General features: G+C 35.7%; 1 protein-coding gene and 1 long non-coding RNA gene across 2 annotated transcripts; one reads left to right on the top strand and one right to left on the bottom strand.

The window, feature by feature from the left end:
- Positions 1–4426: 4426 nt before the first annotated feature.
- Positions 4427–6307, bottom strand: LOC147385040 (putative N-acetyltransferase HLS1). The gene is made up of 2 exons (XM_086425176.1): positions 6110–6307; positions 4427–6014 (listed from the first exon to the last, which is right to left on the bottom strand). The coding sequence occupies exons 1-2, from the start codon at positions 6305–6307 to the stop codon at positions 5034–5036; spliced, it is 1179 nt and encodes a 392-aa protein (XP_086281302.1). The 3' UTR covers positions 4427–5033.
- Positions 6308–7889: 1582 nt separating this feature from the next.
- On the top strand, positions 7890–12659 carry LOC147385039 (uncharacterized). The gene is made up of 2 exons (XR_015172509.1): positions 7890–8031; positions 8329–12659. It is a non-coding gene; the product is annotated as an uncharacterized LOC147385039 (long non-coding RNA).
- Positions 12660–14955: the final 2296 nt, after the last annotated feature.

Here is a 14955-nt window from a genome sequence, read left to right as displayed (position 1 = left end):
TTTGTCTCACCATCTTTTTCCCAATCACATGTGAGATTAGTGTGATGTGTGTAGCTACGCATTATATAAACTAACAACCTGATGTGGATCACTCACTTTTTTTTTTTTTTTTTGTCTTTCTTTTTAATTTTTTAATTTTTTTTTTTTTATTTTAATTTTTAATATTTTTGTCTCTTTTTGTGGTAAGTGGATCACTATTAACACTATCGATTGGATTGGATTATTATTTAGGGATTTTATACCAATTTTTTTTTCTTTTTTGATGAGTGGACCACTATTAACACTATCGATTATAGTTGGATTATTATTTAGGAATTTTATAAAGTGGTATGGATTTAAATTAAACGTCCTTATAATATGACTTGTTGGGTGGCATACTCAATCAACTCCTTGATGTAAGTTCAGGAATCGTAGATTTGTATCCGTCGGGATACATGACTCTTTTGAGATACACTTTTTTTTTATATGGGAAAGTGCAATCATGTATCCCGAGACGTATAGGTCTATTATTCTTGAACTTATTCACGTCAGGGAGTTAATTGAGTATGCCACCTGGTGAGTTATATTATCATGACTAATCTTACTTAGTAAGATTTCAACTCTTTCTAAGGGTTGTTGAGCTCACTTGTGGCATAAAAAAAATATACTCCAATGCCAGAGATAAAATTCTATGAACTAGAAATTTAATTTAATTTTTTTCAAAAATTATTATTTTTTATTATTGAATTTTAATTTTAAATTTGGGAGTTCTCATTCATTTTCAAAACTTTGTATCAAGTAAAAAATATATATCTTTTGAAATTTTTTATTATTATTAAAGGATTTTTTAAAAAATCTAGAGGGTTGTAATGTTGGATTGTCAATGTGGTAATCCATTTGTTCTCAAGGACCCTAAGTAAGAGTTAAAATCTTACTAAGTTAGTAAGAAAAGTGTTTATCATCCATTTAGTGTTCCTTTTTATTTTAATGTTCATATTATATAAAACGAGTGGTGATTAGGCGTCGTGCGCATTGGGGTCAGTGTGCGCGTGCTCTCTGAATAATTTCCGAGTCTTTGGAAAAGTAAGTCATCGTCCTAGTAGTCAATGTTTTGAAAAGAAGGGTTGCCAAAGGTGTCGTAATCAATCGGATGAGGCTAAGATTGCTCAAGAACCAGATCCAAAACGAATCAGATTGGCCCCACTTATTGGATTGGATATTTTATCGGACTCTTGTTGGATCTCAACACTTGGATTCGGATCCAATACATAAAAATGGTATCCAGATCCAAAGAAAATATATATGTAATTTAGATAGATTGCACTTATTATGATAAAAAATATTTGTGATTCACATATTTTCTCACGCATTATATTGGGATGGATTAGGACATGTTGATCCAAAATTAATATGAAATAAGACTAGATTTGACAATCAAACTCATTGGAACCATTTCGCCGAGTTATCTCAAAAGATCAGATGAATCGACTTGGAAACTTGTTCGAGTTGGATTGTAAACTCCCTTGATTTTTCTCCCAAAAATCCCAATCTTCAAACTCTTTAAATGATTCAAAATCATCCTTGAAGAAAATATTAGATTGGTCAATCGTCTTCAGACGATCAGCTTCAACTAGGGTTGCCCAATTCATTTTTAAGATACCAACTCGTGAATCAGTTCGAATCGAACCAGTTTGCGGTACAATTTGCTCTCAATTCATGAAAGGCAGAACCAAACTTTATTGCATTTTAACTTATTTCTCTACAGCCCTTCACATATTGATAATATTTGAAATATCCTTCTAAAATGTCAAATTGATATCTGGTATTTATTAATAGATTGATAAAAAATGACCAAATACCCTCATATTCAACTTATAAATAAAGAAAAAACAATGAATTTTTTTCTTTTCAAAATCTATCTACTCACCATCTTTGTCTACCCCTATGAACTAGATTCATTCTCGAGTGACGAACCACGAACCTGAATTCGAACTGAGCGAACTCACGAATCAGGTAACATAGGTCTTTTTCAAAAAAAAAAAATTCCTTCATCTTACATTTTCCCCCATAGTCTTATATCTTGTTCAAGAGGTATGAAAGTGAAGGAGAGAGATCTTTTCCACCCTAAATGTCGAAGACTATTGGTTTTGGGACAAAGAGAAATCAAGGATATTTGGCTAAAGCTCAAAAATGAGGGCATTTTAGGTCTTTTGATATTTGAATAGAACCCCCAACTTTTACACATTACACCCCTATTACTTAAATTATTTATTACTTCCCATTAAAAAACCTAATACATGCCATCTAAAATAGCAATTTACATTTCCACATCAAAATTTTCTTAATAATACTTGTACAAGATTTTTTTCTTTTTTTATAAAAAAAAAGTGAATTTCCAACATCGACAAGAATTGATCAAAAAGAACAAATTGACATCAATGACAATCGTCTACTCCGACCTCTTGATTTTGTTGTTGTGTTTTTCTCTCTTTAATATCTCTCCATCAAAGAGAAGAAGCTATCCAGATTCCAGACCTAACGTTCATTCCTATAGTGAGAGAATGATATTTTCACCCTATTAATATTTTATTTTTTAAACTTGCGGTGTAATAAATAAAACTAGGAGTGCCAATTCGACTCATGAGTTTTCGGCCTGACTCGACTTGTATCTCCAAGTCTGAGTCAAGTTTTAAGAGTTTTGGTTTGAACTTTGAATCAATTCTATTATAATTGTTGTCAACCACAAATTAATAGGTAAGGACTTTTCTATTCTCCATCCCCAACAATTGACAAAGACCCAACATATGATAGAGATGGGACGAAAAATACAGGTTTCATAGGAATTAGTACAAGTTTCTTACCAAACTATTTCTAAGGAATGATAAAAATTCAAATCTAGGGTTGTCAATGGCTGGCTTTGGCTGGGATTGGATGGGCCTAACCCCGCCCTGTCCCTTAAGTCCAAGATCGGGCCTAACGTGTTGAGGTCAAGCTCGGGTTGATTTTCGGGATTGGATGGGCCTAACCCTGCCCAGATCCTTAAACTAGGGTTGACATGTTTTTATTTTATTATCAAAATAGGAATTCAATCCTATTCTAGTTGGAAAATGAGAGTAAAATTGTTATTAATTATGATTATTTTTTCCACAAAAGCTTAATTTTAACTATATAACATACCTATATTGCAATATAGCAATGGCCTAAGCTGGCCATTGTTAGGCCCTAGCCCAAATCATTTACATTTTGTGCTTAAATCAACCTGCAAAGCTTAAAGTCAAAGCCCTAAATATAATTTTTTGGGGCTTGGGCCAGGCCGTTTAATAGGCCAATATGAACAGAATGGGAAAATAGTACTTATGTTTGGGTAAGGCTGTTTTGGTGGTCCAGCTTGTCCTAGACTGGGTTTGGGTAGAATCATTAGGCCCGTTTAGTTTTTAGAATGGGTCAAACTAGGCCCAATTACCTTTAGAGATGTAGTTAGTCTTAGGAGCTAAACCAGTCGAGTTGCTTCATTTGGCCCAATAACTTGTAATATATATTAGAGACCTATGTTCAAAAAAACAGATTGGCTCATAAATAGACTTGAATACTTGCTATTGGAGCTGGCTTTGGATGGTGCTTTTTCTTTTGTTGACCAGTCTATGAGACAGGTTGGGCTTGGCGTAGGATTTTGGGGCCCAATGTCACAGGCCCATTAATGCACGTTTTGAAAATTTACTAAATTCCAATAGAATAATGCTGAAGTGACCTTAAGATTGTACCTCACATGGCACATTGTGACGTGAAAGAGTGTAGGAATTACAAAGTATCTATGGTTCCTACACATTTTCACTGCGATATGAGGTACAATCTTGATGTCACTCCAGCGAAGATCCATTCCAATAGAATAATGATTTTTTGACGCCCCCTGACATGGCATGTGCTACAACCCTAGATTATTTTCCTCAGGATACACAACTGCACATATTTATGGGGATGTGTAGTTTTGTATCCTTAGGGAAAAATCTATGGTTCTAACCATGCCCGTATAGGAGTGTGTCAGAGGTGGAGTCATAAAATCACGACTCATTCCAATAATGTGTACACGGTTTGTGAATGTAAGACACATGATATTCACATCTGTTGGACAAATATAATTGCTACAAAAATTTGTTCAAGGAACATGATCTATACATGGGGTGGGTAAATACTGGCATTTAAGCATGAAATTGAGCACTTAAACTCATCGATTAAAGACGTTAATCCTTGATTAGAAGTCGATACAAATAGCCCCACAGTGCACAATTTGTTCGATTAGGAAAAATACGTGTGCGCGAAAGATCAAAATCATGGTGTTACATTATGGTTGGCTTTTGGCCCTTTATGTCGGCTAATCAATAGGAATCACCCTCGTTATCATCACTATCAATAACAGATTATTACATACTTCTTATATTACTTCACATGGTTTTGAAAACGAGATCATAATGAAATTAATAGGCTTCCTTATTTGCCAGGAGAGAATACACACCTAACTCAAACTGGTTTATCTAAATATGGTCCCGACTATGACTTGCAACTTGTGAGACTAACAAATTTCATGTATCCCATGTGCACGAGGCTATCGAAAGACCTTAATTCTACGTTTGAGTTAATGATGACATTGACGTTTCTACTACCAGGCCAAGGCTGGACCTATCGACGAAGGAAAATAAAGGAAGGTGATAAGAACACAAGAGACACATAAGCTTCCTAGCTTACATGATTGTTGAAAACATCTAATAGAATGGGCCCTTTGCATTTTGTTGTCTCGTGAGCATTTTCGATCCAACACTCACATTCATTGTGCCCGACATGGAGGGTCTAGCGAATTTTCAAATGAGAAAGGACATGAAAAAGATGGACCACTCCTCCCCAATCAAATTTATGAACAAAGCCAACGGCGACGGCACCTAATTGAGGAAATCTTTGGAGATTAGAAGCCACAGATGTCAAAGTAACAAGAGATTTGAAGGACAATAATGTGATACAACAGGTGGGGTTGGATCATATGGCCCCGAGGATATTAGTTAATTTCATACCTCTCTAGGGTCGACGAAAAGGGCTCTTGGATGAGAGGTTCTGGTCAATTCGAAAAGCGTATGTTTCTCTTCATTTTTCAAGACTTTTGTGCACCACAAGTCTTCGGGAAACGACAGTAATTTCCAATGTGGGATGTGAAGTTTCAATGTGTCGTGCCCACTTACCTCAGTGACGATAACCTTACAGTCCTTACACTTAGTAGCCATGTTATGTGCAAACAAGCATAGGGAACGCATTAGTACACCCGATCTCGGACCCTCATGATGCAAACCATACAAGAAATAGAATCCAAATGGGTTGAAGACATCGGGTAGCGTAGGGACCTTTAAGCATGGGAGGACTCGATCGATCAATCTCGAGCTTTTTCCATAAATATGGCAAGATATAGGCACTTTTCCAACCTTTAACTTGAACAAGTCTCCACTATTCCACACACTTAGCATTGCCCAACTAGTTGGGCAACATCCATCGGAGTCGAACTTGTTCCATGACTCGCTTTGTGGATAAGCAACCCATGTACCCAAACTTAGCTTGTTTTCGAGGATTCTATTAATGTCATGTGGGAAGAAATCGGTCGAACCCATGAACCTTCGGTAGAGACGTTCTGCTTGATCAATCTTGAGCTTCATGATCTTGACGCCTTGTTGTATGTTCATCGTGTGGTGGTGAACAGGGTTGACTAGTATAGCAGGAGTTCTGAATTTGACAAATCCAAGTTTCTCTGTGAAGAGCTTCACTGATGCTTCATTGTCCTTCTCTGTTGCCATGTAAGCGAAATCGACCTGATTGGCGATAAACCATTCTTCCAATTTTCGAACAAGGCTGAAACCTATCCCCTTTCTTCTATAAAGAGGTAATACTCTGAGACCCAAAATGTATCCCACAATGGCACGATCTTTCGGGGGATTTCGAATTGTTACGATCTTTATAGAGCCTTGAATGATTCCAACCAATTCGTCATCCATCTCAGCCACCTAAATTAGATAAAAATTCATGATTAGACATCATTTTAACTAATTGCCGAAGAAAAAGAAAGGTGGGAAGAAGAACATAAGATGAGAAGAAGTACCAGCATTTTGTAAAGCGGGCTATTACGAATCCTACAAATGGGGTCGCCCATCGTGTCCGTGGAGAGGAACGCATTCTCTGCTGGCCCTACCTCGCACCTCTTCATGAGATCTTCAACGCGAACTCTATCAATTTGCTTGTCGTAGGTTCTTATCTTAATCATCTTGGATGCCATTCCAATCCAAAATTCAAACTTCATTCAGCTAAGTACTTCTACTACCTCAACTACAACTACTACTAATAACTCTATTTGAGATCATGTGTTCTTTGGCATTGAGAGGGTCAGGGGTCCATAGAGTCACACTAGATTAAGTCCTAGTGTATAAATAGGCCCTATTTATATCTAATCATCTGATGTGGGAATGTTTCTTAATGAATTTTGTATTGTTGAAAGGGGAAGATATGTTAAAAGGGGGGACAAAGGAGAGGTTTAATAATAGAATCTGTTTTTGTTTCTAGCTATTGCCTTGGTTTATATTATATCCACGTTAGGATAACCTCAGCCTCACGCCATAGTGGACGCCTAAGTATATATATTGTTGGCCAACACTTATTGGGCAATATGTCTCGAGGTTGTTCATATACGTAGACGTATTAATTCCCTTGATCTGTTGAATCCATACTGTACATCTGGCTGATCATAATAATAAAAAACTATGCAATTTAATTTATTTAGTATATTTTTTTTTCTATTTTTTAAACAAATGTGTCGATGACTCATCAAGCTCTTACCTAATTAATGGGGTTGATAGAATTGACGGGCTAAATGTATGGTGTATGGTTCTTGTACCCAACGCGCCATAGTATATTAAGAAAATATTTGAGTCCAACTAACTGAACTAACATGGTCAGACTCCTACCTTGACCAATCCCTTTTGAGCACGCTACGGGTAACCAGCCTAACTAACATAGCTGGTTACCCTCTCACTTGGGCGTCCGAAAAAGAGCTTCAGCCTCGGCTTAAGAGCGTCTCTTCTCTAGTCTTTCTCTTGCTCGAGCTGCTAGTGATACACCGGCAGAGTCTTTCGCTCATCGACCTGCGCATCTCGTTATCGGTCAGATGATGAATCATCCATCGCAGGGCCTCAAGGCACGAAACAAGCCAACTCAGCTTAGGGTGGTCGTAGATCAGTTAGTGTAATTATTCTTATTCTTAGTTTGATATAGGTAGTGAGACTTTAAGAGTGAGTGGAGTTTTGCCCAAAAGCATTAGCCAAGATGGGAGCTTGACTTACATAGTCGGCCTAGAGTTTTTTAAAATATTTTTATTTCTACTACATTTTACTATAAAATATGTCATAAGCTTTCATGAAATTGAATGCCCCCCTTGCCTTTGTCTATGTACTGCAATTACAAAATATAACTTAATTCAACATTGAAACATTTGTTATTTTTAATATAAATCTTTGATCTAAATCTATCTTAGTTCTTTATATTTTGGTCTTTTTTTTTTTTTTTTTTTTTCCTTCGTTGTGGGATGGCAATCTCCTTGGGAGGTCGATCCCCTTCTCTGCATCTTTTCTTAAATTCCTTACAAACACTTCAATAATCAAGTCAAGTTTTAATCGGCAATATTTAGACTTTAATTGGAAAGTGATAAATTGTTTCTCATTCTAATCTGATTTTTTTGACTTCTGTGTCCCTTTGTTGTTTGGTCTTAATTACTCCACCAGATGCTATGCTTGTTATCTACACACATGTTAGGACACGTGTTGACTATGAAAGTGATTTTATCGATTAATTCTTATGGCACGTGTGGTAGATAGAAGGATTGGAGAACTAAGCACACCACCAGTCCACTACTACCGTTGCACTTGATTAAGCATGTTTTTTATGTCATCAAGCTATTGCATCCCATCAGCGAAAAGTGTTATCTGTTTTGGAATGGATCCTAGTGACGGATCGATTGGCTTGGTATTTCAGGTAACTCTTATCTCAATATGTCATGAATATATATTTGAAGGTCTCAACTGGTCAATATGCTTGGTTGTTAGCTTAGCACTATGATTCAGGACTTGAAGTTTGCCTTGAGAGGAATTGGCCTCGAGAAGAACAGCTCCTAGATTTTTGGCCTTCAGCATTTGCCAAATATCTTATATTTATTGTTTTTTTTGTCTTTTCTTTTTAAAATTTAATTTTATTGTGAATGTTATTAATCATACATCTTTTCATCTTTATCGTAACCTTTTTTTTTTTTTCTTTTCTTTTTTTAATAACAAGGATGTCTGGACTTTCGTCCGATTACAAGGACCGGATGAGCTAGGGCCGAAACCAAGGCATATGGGACCCTCCCCCAGGCAATTGCAGCATCGCACATTACACACACACACCAGGTACGTGAGGGAACGCCATCGTGAGTGGCCTTGAGGAGATATTGCTTATAGTGGGTATGGAACACACAACCTATAGACTCTCACAGCTCAATGGATTTGAAATTGCCATTGAACCACCCCCTCGGGGTTATCTTTCTCCTAACCCTTGTTTGAAAAATTGTAAAAATTATTCATAATTTATTAAAAAAAATGATTCAAACAAGTAATAAAATTAGATAAGTTCAATACCTAGTATGAATATTAATTCCTCAAGAGCCACTAGCAAGTGCTCACCTCACTTACCTAGTGTGTGTGTATGATGTACAAGCATTGCACGTGCTCTGGGACTAGTCCTTGAACAAGACCATGGTCTATAGACTAGGCATAATTTAGATACGGGCTCAATCCACTGTCTATAGGGATAGTCGGTTATCAAAATAAAAAATAAAAATCTTGATAATCTTACTCATGTGGCATACTCAATTGAAACTCCTGACGTGACATGTTTGAGAATCATAGATTTGTACACCTCGGGATACACAACTGCACTATTCCATAAAAAGTGTAATCGAGGGAATCATGTATCTCGAGGAGTACATATCTATGATTCTCAAACATATCACATCAGTGGTGTCGATTGAGTATGCCACTTGGGTAAGTCAAATTATCACGACTCTATATAAATATATTACACGTGCAAGTCATAATATAATAAGAGCATCATAAAAGGCATATAATGTATGTAGTCAACAATCCATATTTGTACAAAGTATTAGTATTGGACATTAAACCAACATAAAACACTATTAATATTAATTAATTAATAAAATAATTTTTGTCATTTAGTGCTTCTTTCTCAAAATTCATTATGATTCTCACTGTGTAATTGGGTGAGGGGTGTACAGCTGTGGTCCTCCCCCAAACACACCTTTAAAATTCGAAAGTGAAACACGTGTGTTCACATTTCACGCTGGGTCAACACGGGTGGAACATGATGAGGAGGCCCCACCATTACTGGCTAAACAATAGAGATCTTTTGAAGAGGCATCTTTACACGTGTGGGCCCCAAAACTCATCATTCAACTTCCACAAGTGGTCTACCATATGTCTTCTCTTTGTTTTCTTTCCTATCTTTGCATTATGATGTCTATTAGCTATGGAGGAGGTTGATCTCGTGGCCATCATCCATTGTTAGTGGGACACATTATCGAGATGTGGGTCCCACATATTTTTAAAGTTGAGGTTCTCGATTGGGTAAAGGTGGGTTCTTTGTTCCAAGAGTTTAGTTTCGTATGTGATCACCTCAGCTAATGATGATGTACGCGTGGGTGTGGACAGTGTGGTTCCTAGTATGTTATCAAAGAAGCTATTTTTAAATTTAAAATGTATCCACAAAAATTACTATTAATTATTATTTTTTAAATATTGAGTAATGATTTTATGACTTCCCCACGTGGCATACTCTTTTTTTGTTTTTATTTTTATTTTTTATAATTGGATATCCCATAGAGTTTATATTTGGACTTTTCCCATTCTATGGTCTTGTCGAAGGACTACTCCTAAGGCATGTACAACACATGCACATCACATGCATTAGGTAAGTGAGGGTGTGTCTTGACAAGTGATCCTTAAGGAATTAATGCTTATATTAAGGTGTTGTTTGTTAAACTGAATAAATAAGTGCTGAGTGTCTATAATTACTGAAATAGTATAAACATTGAAATTATTGTCTGTTTACCGATCTGAATTGTGCTGAATGATTATAATTGTTGAAACTGTATAAGCGCTGAAATTATTGTCTGTTTACCGATTTGAATTGTGCTGAACTGATTCAAATTAAACGTTGTAATCACATAAATCTGTTTGTTACTTAATGCTGAAAATTGGTAAATTGACTATATTACCCTTTTCAACAGTTGTATGTTTAAGAAAAAATTATTAATAAAATCTAAAAATAAAAATTATTTATTAAAAAAATACTAAATTTAATGAAATTCGTTTTGGAAACCTAGCCGAACAAATTCTCTCTCCTTCACATCATTTAAAAAGTAAATTTTAAAATTTTTTAATTCAAATTAAAAAATAATATTAATTCAAATTAAAGAGAGAGAATATTAAATATAAATATTTCGTTAAATATTAAATATTTCAAAAAATAAAAAAGGAAAGAGGAAATTTCTCTCTCCTCTTTTATTTTTTTGAAATATTTAATATTATTTAAATGCATAGAGGAGAGAGAAAATTTCGGTTCTTTAAGGGTCGAAATTTTCTCACTTTAATTTGAATTAATATTATTAAAATATGTAGATGAGAGAGAAAATAAGGAAGCGATAATATTGGTGTAGGTTGCCTTATTAATTTGTGGGGTGCTTATATCATTATCCATAGGACATAAGAGGTAATATCATTTCAAGTATAAGGGCATACTTGTCCGTGTTGAAAAAGACCGGTGCTTACCGCTTCAGCAAAAAAATTAAGTGATCAAACTTCACTTAATGCTTTTCACTTATTTTTCAGCAATAAGTGCTGAAAATGTGGAGTAAATAAACGTGTTGATTGTTGAAGCTGAATTGCATTCAGCATTAAGTGCTGAAATCAACGTTAAACAAACACCCCCTAAGTATTAAATTCACAATTTATTGATTTGAAATTGCCATTGAGCCCATCCCTCAAGGTAAGAAATTGTTAAACATGGTATCGCTCAAACACCCCCATGTGACATACTCAAAATATTCTCCTGATGTTACATGTCCTAGAATCATAGATCTTTTCTTCAAGATACACAACTACACATATTTATGGAGATGTGCATGTGTATCCTGAGACATAAAATCTATGATTCTAGCATGTGCCATGTCAAGAGAGTATTTTGAGTATGCCAAGTGGGGGAGTCATATTATCACCTCTCTTTTATATTTACGAAGAGTTGTGATTTTTTGACTCCCTCCCTCTGTCATACTCTCCTAACATGGCATGCACTAGAATCACAAATTTCATCAAGATACGCAATTGCACATCCCCATAATGTGTAGAGTTGTGTATCTTAAGGAAGAAAAATATGATCGTAGCACATGCCACGTCAGGAGAGTATGTAAGAGGGGGGAGTCAAGAAAATCGTTATTCAAAATGATTTTTTGACTTGAGTATTTACACTTGATTTGATGTGGCAACGGCATAGAATCGTTGATTGATTTCTTGTGGATCTCAAAAAATACCAAATTTCGATGTTCCACAACTTGTATGCTGCCCCTACTCTTTTAGCACGATTGCATTTATGTATTCTAGTGTGAAGCTTGGAACCTTTCAAGGTGCCAAACATCTAAGTTTGATGTTATTTTCGACAACAAATTCTTTTCCATCACTCACAATTTGTCTTACGTAATGCTTTATATTATAACGCAACTCATACTTCAACTAGTCGAGTTGACCGCCATTTTTTGAGTCGACTCAGACTAGTTATGACTATAATACTTCAACCATTGATGTACCATCATACAGTCCATAAAATAACTGAGGCAAACGTTATGTACGACGAAACGCAGACGTATCTAATTCAGATTAAGTGACACGCGTCAGATAATACGAGGGACATTATTTTGGTCAAATTTGTCATAATTATACACAAGACCTGACTTACTACCCGAGTATCTCTTTTGATTTTGCCTCCGACACGCGTTCGACTGTGGTCTATTTAAATACTTATCTGTGTAGGTTTCGCACATGACACGCGGTCTGTCGTCTCCATCTAGTGCCATCTTTTGAATTATTTAATAAAATATCACGTAGTGCTAATATCCTAACAAGAAAGCCTTCCCTCGATTGATACTCGACTGATGTTTTATGGACATGGAACTACGGGTGCAACTTAATTCGGTTCAAACCGAGAATCAAATCAAATCGTGCAATTTGGATTGGTTTGATTCGATTTAGACTATTACCGATTCGATTTTGGATTTAAAAAATGTAGAACTGATGAATTCAATTTGATTCTCGATTCAGATAATATAAAAAATCGAATCAAATTGAAAATCGAATCACTATTAATATAAAATAAAATATTAAATTTTTATTTGATTTTTATTTTTTCACAAAATCAAAACCCTCATCCCTTTCGTTATTTCGGTCCCCCATTTCTCTATAATCTCTCTTTCGTCTTTTGTAGCAAACGTGTGGCTGCCCGCGGTCACCCCTCCCCCTCCATCTCTCTCTCTCTCTCTCTCTCTCTCTCTCTCTCTCTCTTTCTCGTCTCTTGCCATTGTTTACGACAGTGTGACAGTGAGACTGTGGTTTGCACTCAACTCCAACGACCGACTGTTGTCTCTCTCTCTCTTTCTCGTCTCTTGTCATTGTGTGTGATAGTATGACTGTGTAGGCGTGCAGCTGTGATTTGCATTCAACTTCGGCGACCGACTGTGGGCTACATCTCGTTCTCTCTCGTCCTGATGTACAATTGTCTCTCTCTCTCTTATAAGGAATTCAACCGAAAATTTCCAACTTGTGAGAAACAAAAATAGAGAAAAACATATGTAAAAAAGAAAGCAATCACACACACAAGACAATATTTACGTGGTTCGGCAATTTGTCTACATCCATGGAGTTGTAGAGATTTCATTATTTTCGAGAAGAATTACAAAGTGCGGCTCAAGTCTCAAAGACGACAACCAAAACCTTACAAAAACCCTAATCACCAAAAATGGCTTCTATATACTGTGCACATGATACACAATGAGTTACAAAACAGGCCCAAGCCTCCACTCCATGGACTAAGCCTTAGAAAATATCTCACCAAAATACCACGCAAACATTATTCAAGTCGGGTCGGGTCGTCAACCGGATCAAATATAACTAGGCTCCACAAAGCCCAACATCTCTTTCTCTCTCTCTTTCTCTAACTGCCATTTATTCACTCTTCCATCTTCCCTCTTTGCTCTCCTTTAAAAACCCCTCTCCCCCCTCTTTCAATTCGCATCAATTAAGATTCTTTATGAGTTTTGATTTCTGATCGAAAATGGCTCTACTTGATTTCAAACAACCCATGGAACTGAACCAAACCAAACCGAATTAAGGTCGGTTTGGGTTGGTTCGGTTCTGGTTCCAATACAGTGGAACCGACCTTGGTTGGTTCGATTTTGATTTTGCGCAAACCCGAACCAAGTTGCACCCCTACATGGAACTATAAATTCATTGTCTCGAGATACACAAATGCACTTTTATGGAGATTTACATATGTGTATCTCAAGTAAATAGATCTATAGTTCTCTATCCATAATACCTCAGCCAAGGATTGACCGAGTGAAGATTTTCTTACAAAAATTGTGGTCTTCCCCAAATATATTAGAGAAACCATCTTTATCATAATAGCAAGGAAAAATGCCCTACTAAGCCACATCCATAGTAAAAAAGCCTTGAGATGTATAAGACAAGACATTGAGATTTGTTAAGAATCTTGAGGACTTGTTTATAGATCTCAAGGTCTATTTTGGCGATGGATGAGACTTAGTAAGGCCTTTTTTTTTCCTCACTATCGTAGTAAGGTTGGTCGGACTTTAAATATTATCTTGCAAAATAATTTTTTTAAAAAAATATTTGTATTGTAAATTGATTTATAAAAGTTAATAGTATAATAGGTTTGATGGTTGTACCACATATTTTGTAAAAATCAATTGTTTTATTTGAACTAAATCAACTTTGATACAAATCGAATCATTGATTTAGTACATTTTTTTTCTTCTAAAATGCTGCTTTAATGCATGGTTGATTAATTATTGGATCAAATCAGGTTGTGGAGGATATTGGGAGACCATGAAAAATCGCTCGTGATCGTCATTGAGATCGAGATTGAGAAAGATAATTTGATCATCTTTTCAAACACAATCTTTGAGTCTCGATTCTACATCATAAAGTTGTTATCTTCATATTGAGAAGACTTGATCATGTGCGATGATGAGATACACCCGACAATTCGTATATCAAAAGCGATAAATACATTATCTAATAAAGCGCAAGACATAATGAGTAGGCGGACCATGGCATTGACTCTATACCGATATTTGGATGCTATGTAAATCGTGTTTTATACAAAATACTTAAAATGAACATGCGTTGACATTTCTGAAAATAATACGAGTAACATGACATGAGATATAATCATGAATTTAGAAAAAAAAAAAAAACTATATAAAGATATCAAATAAAGACAAAGGTACACTATTTTTCTCACAACATATAAAAATAATGACTTACAATATCTCATCTATACTATAATAATGGAAGAAGGATGAGTATGCAAGATGACATGTGATATAACCATATATTTGAAAAATAATTGTGATTTTCTGACTCCCACCCTCTAACATATTTATGAAGATGTGCAGTTGCGTATCTTGAGGAAAATATATATGATTCTAACAGATTCCACGTCAAGACAGTACGGGGGAGTATGTTAGAGGGGGCGAGGTCAGAAAATAATTATTCTTTGAAAAAACTAAATAAAGCCAACAAACAAATACAAAGGTATGAGATTTTTCTCACACAC

This window comes from Akebia trifoliata, chromosome 15 (genome assembly GCF_017979445.1).
Source record: "Akebia trifoliata isolate Shusen 1 chromosome 15, ASM1797944v1, whole genome shotgun sequence".
NCBI classification, from domain to species: Eukaryota; Viridiplantae; Streptophyta; class Magnoliopsida; order Ranunculales; family Lardizabalaceae; genus Akebia; species Akebia trifoliata.
This window is presented reverse-complemented; position numbering and strand designations above follow the sequence as displayed.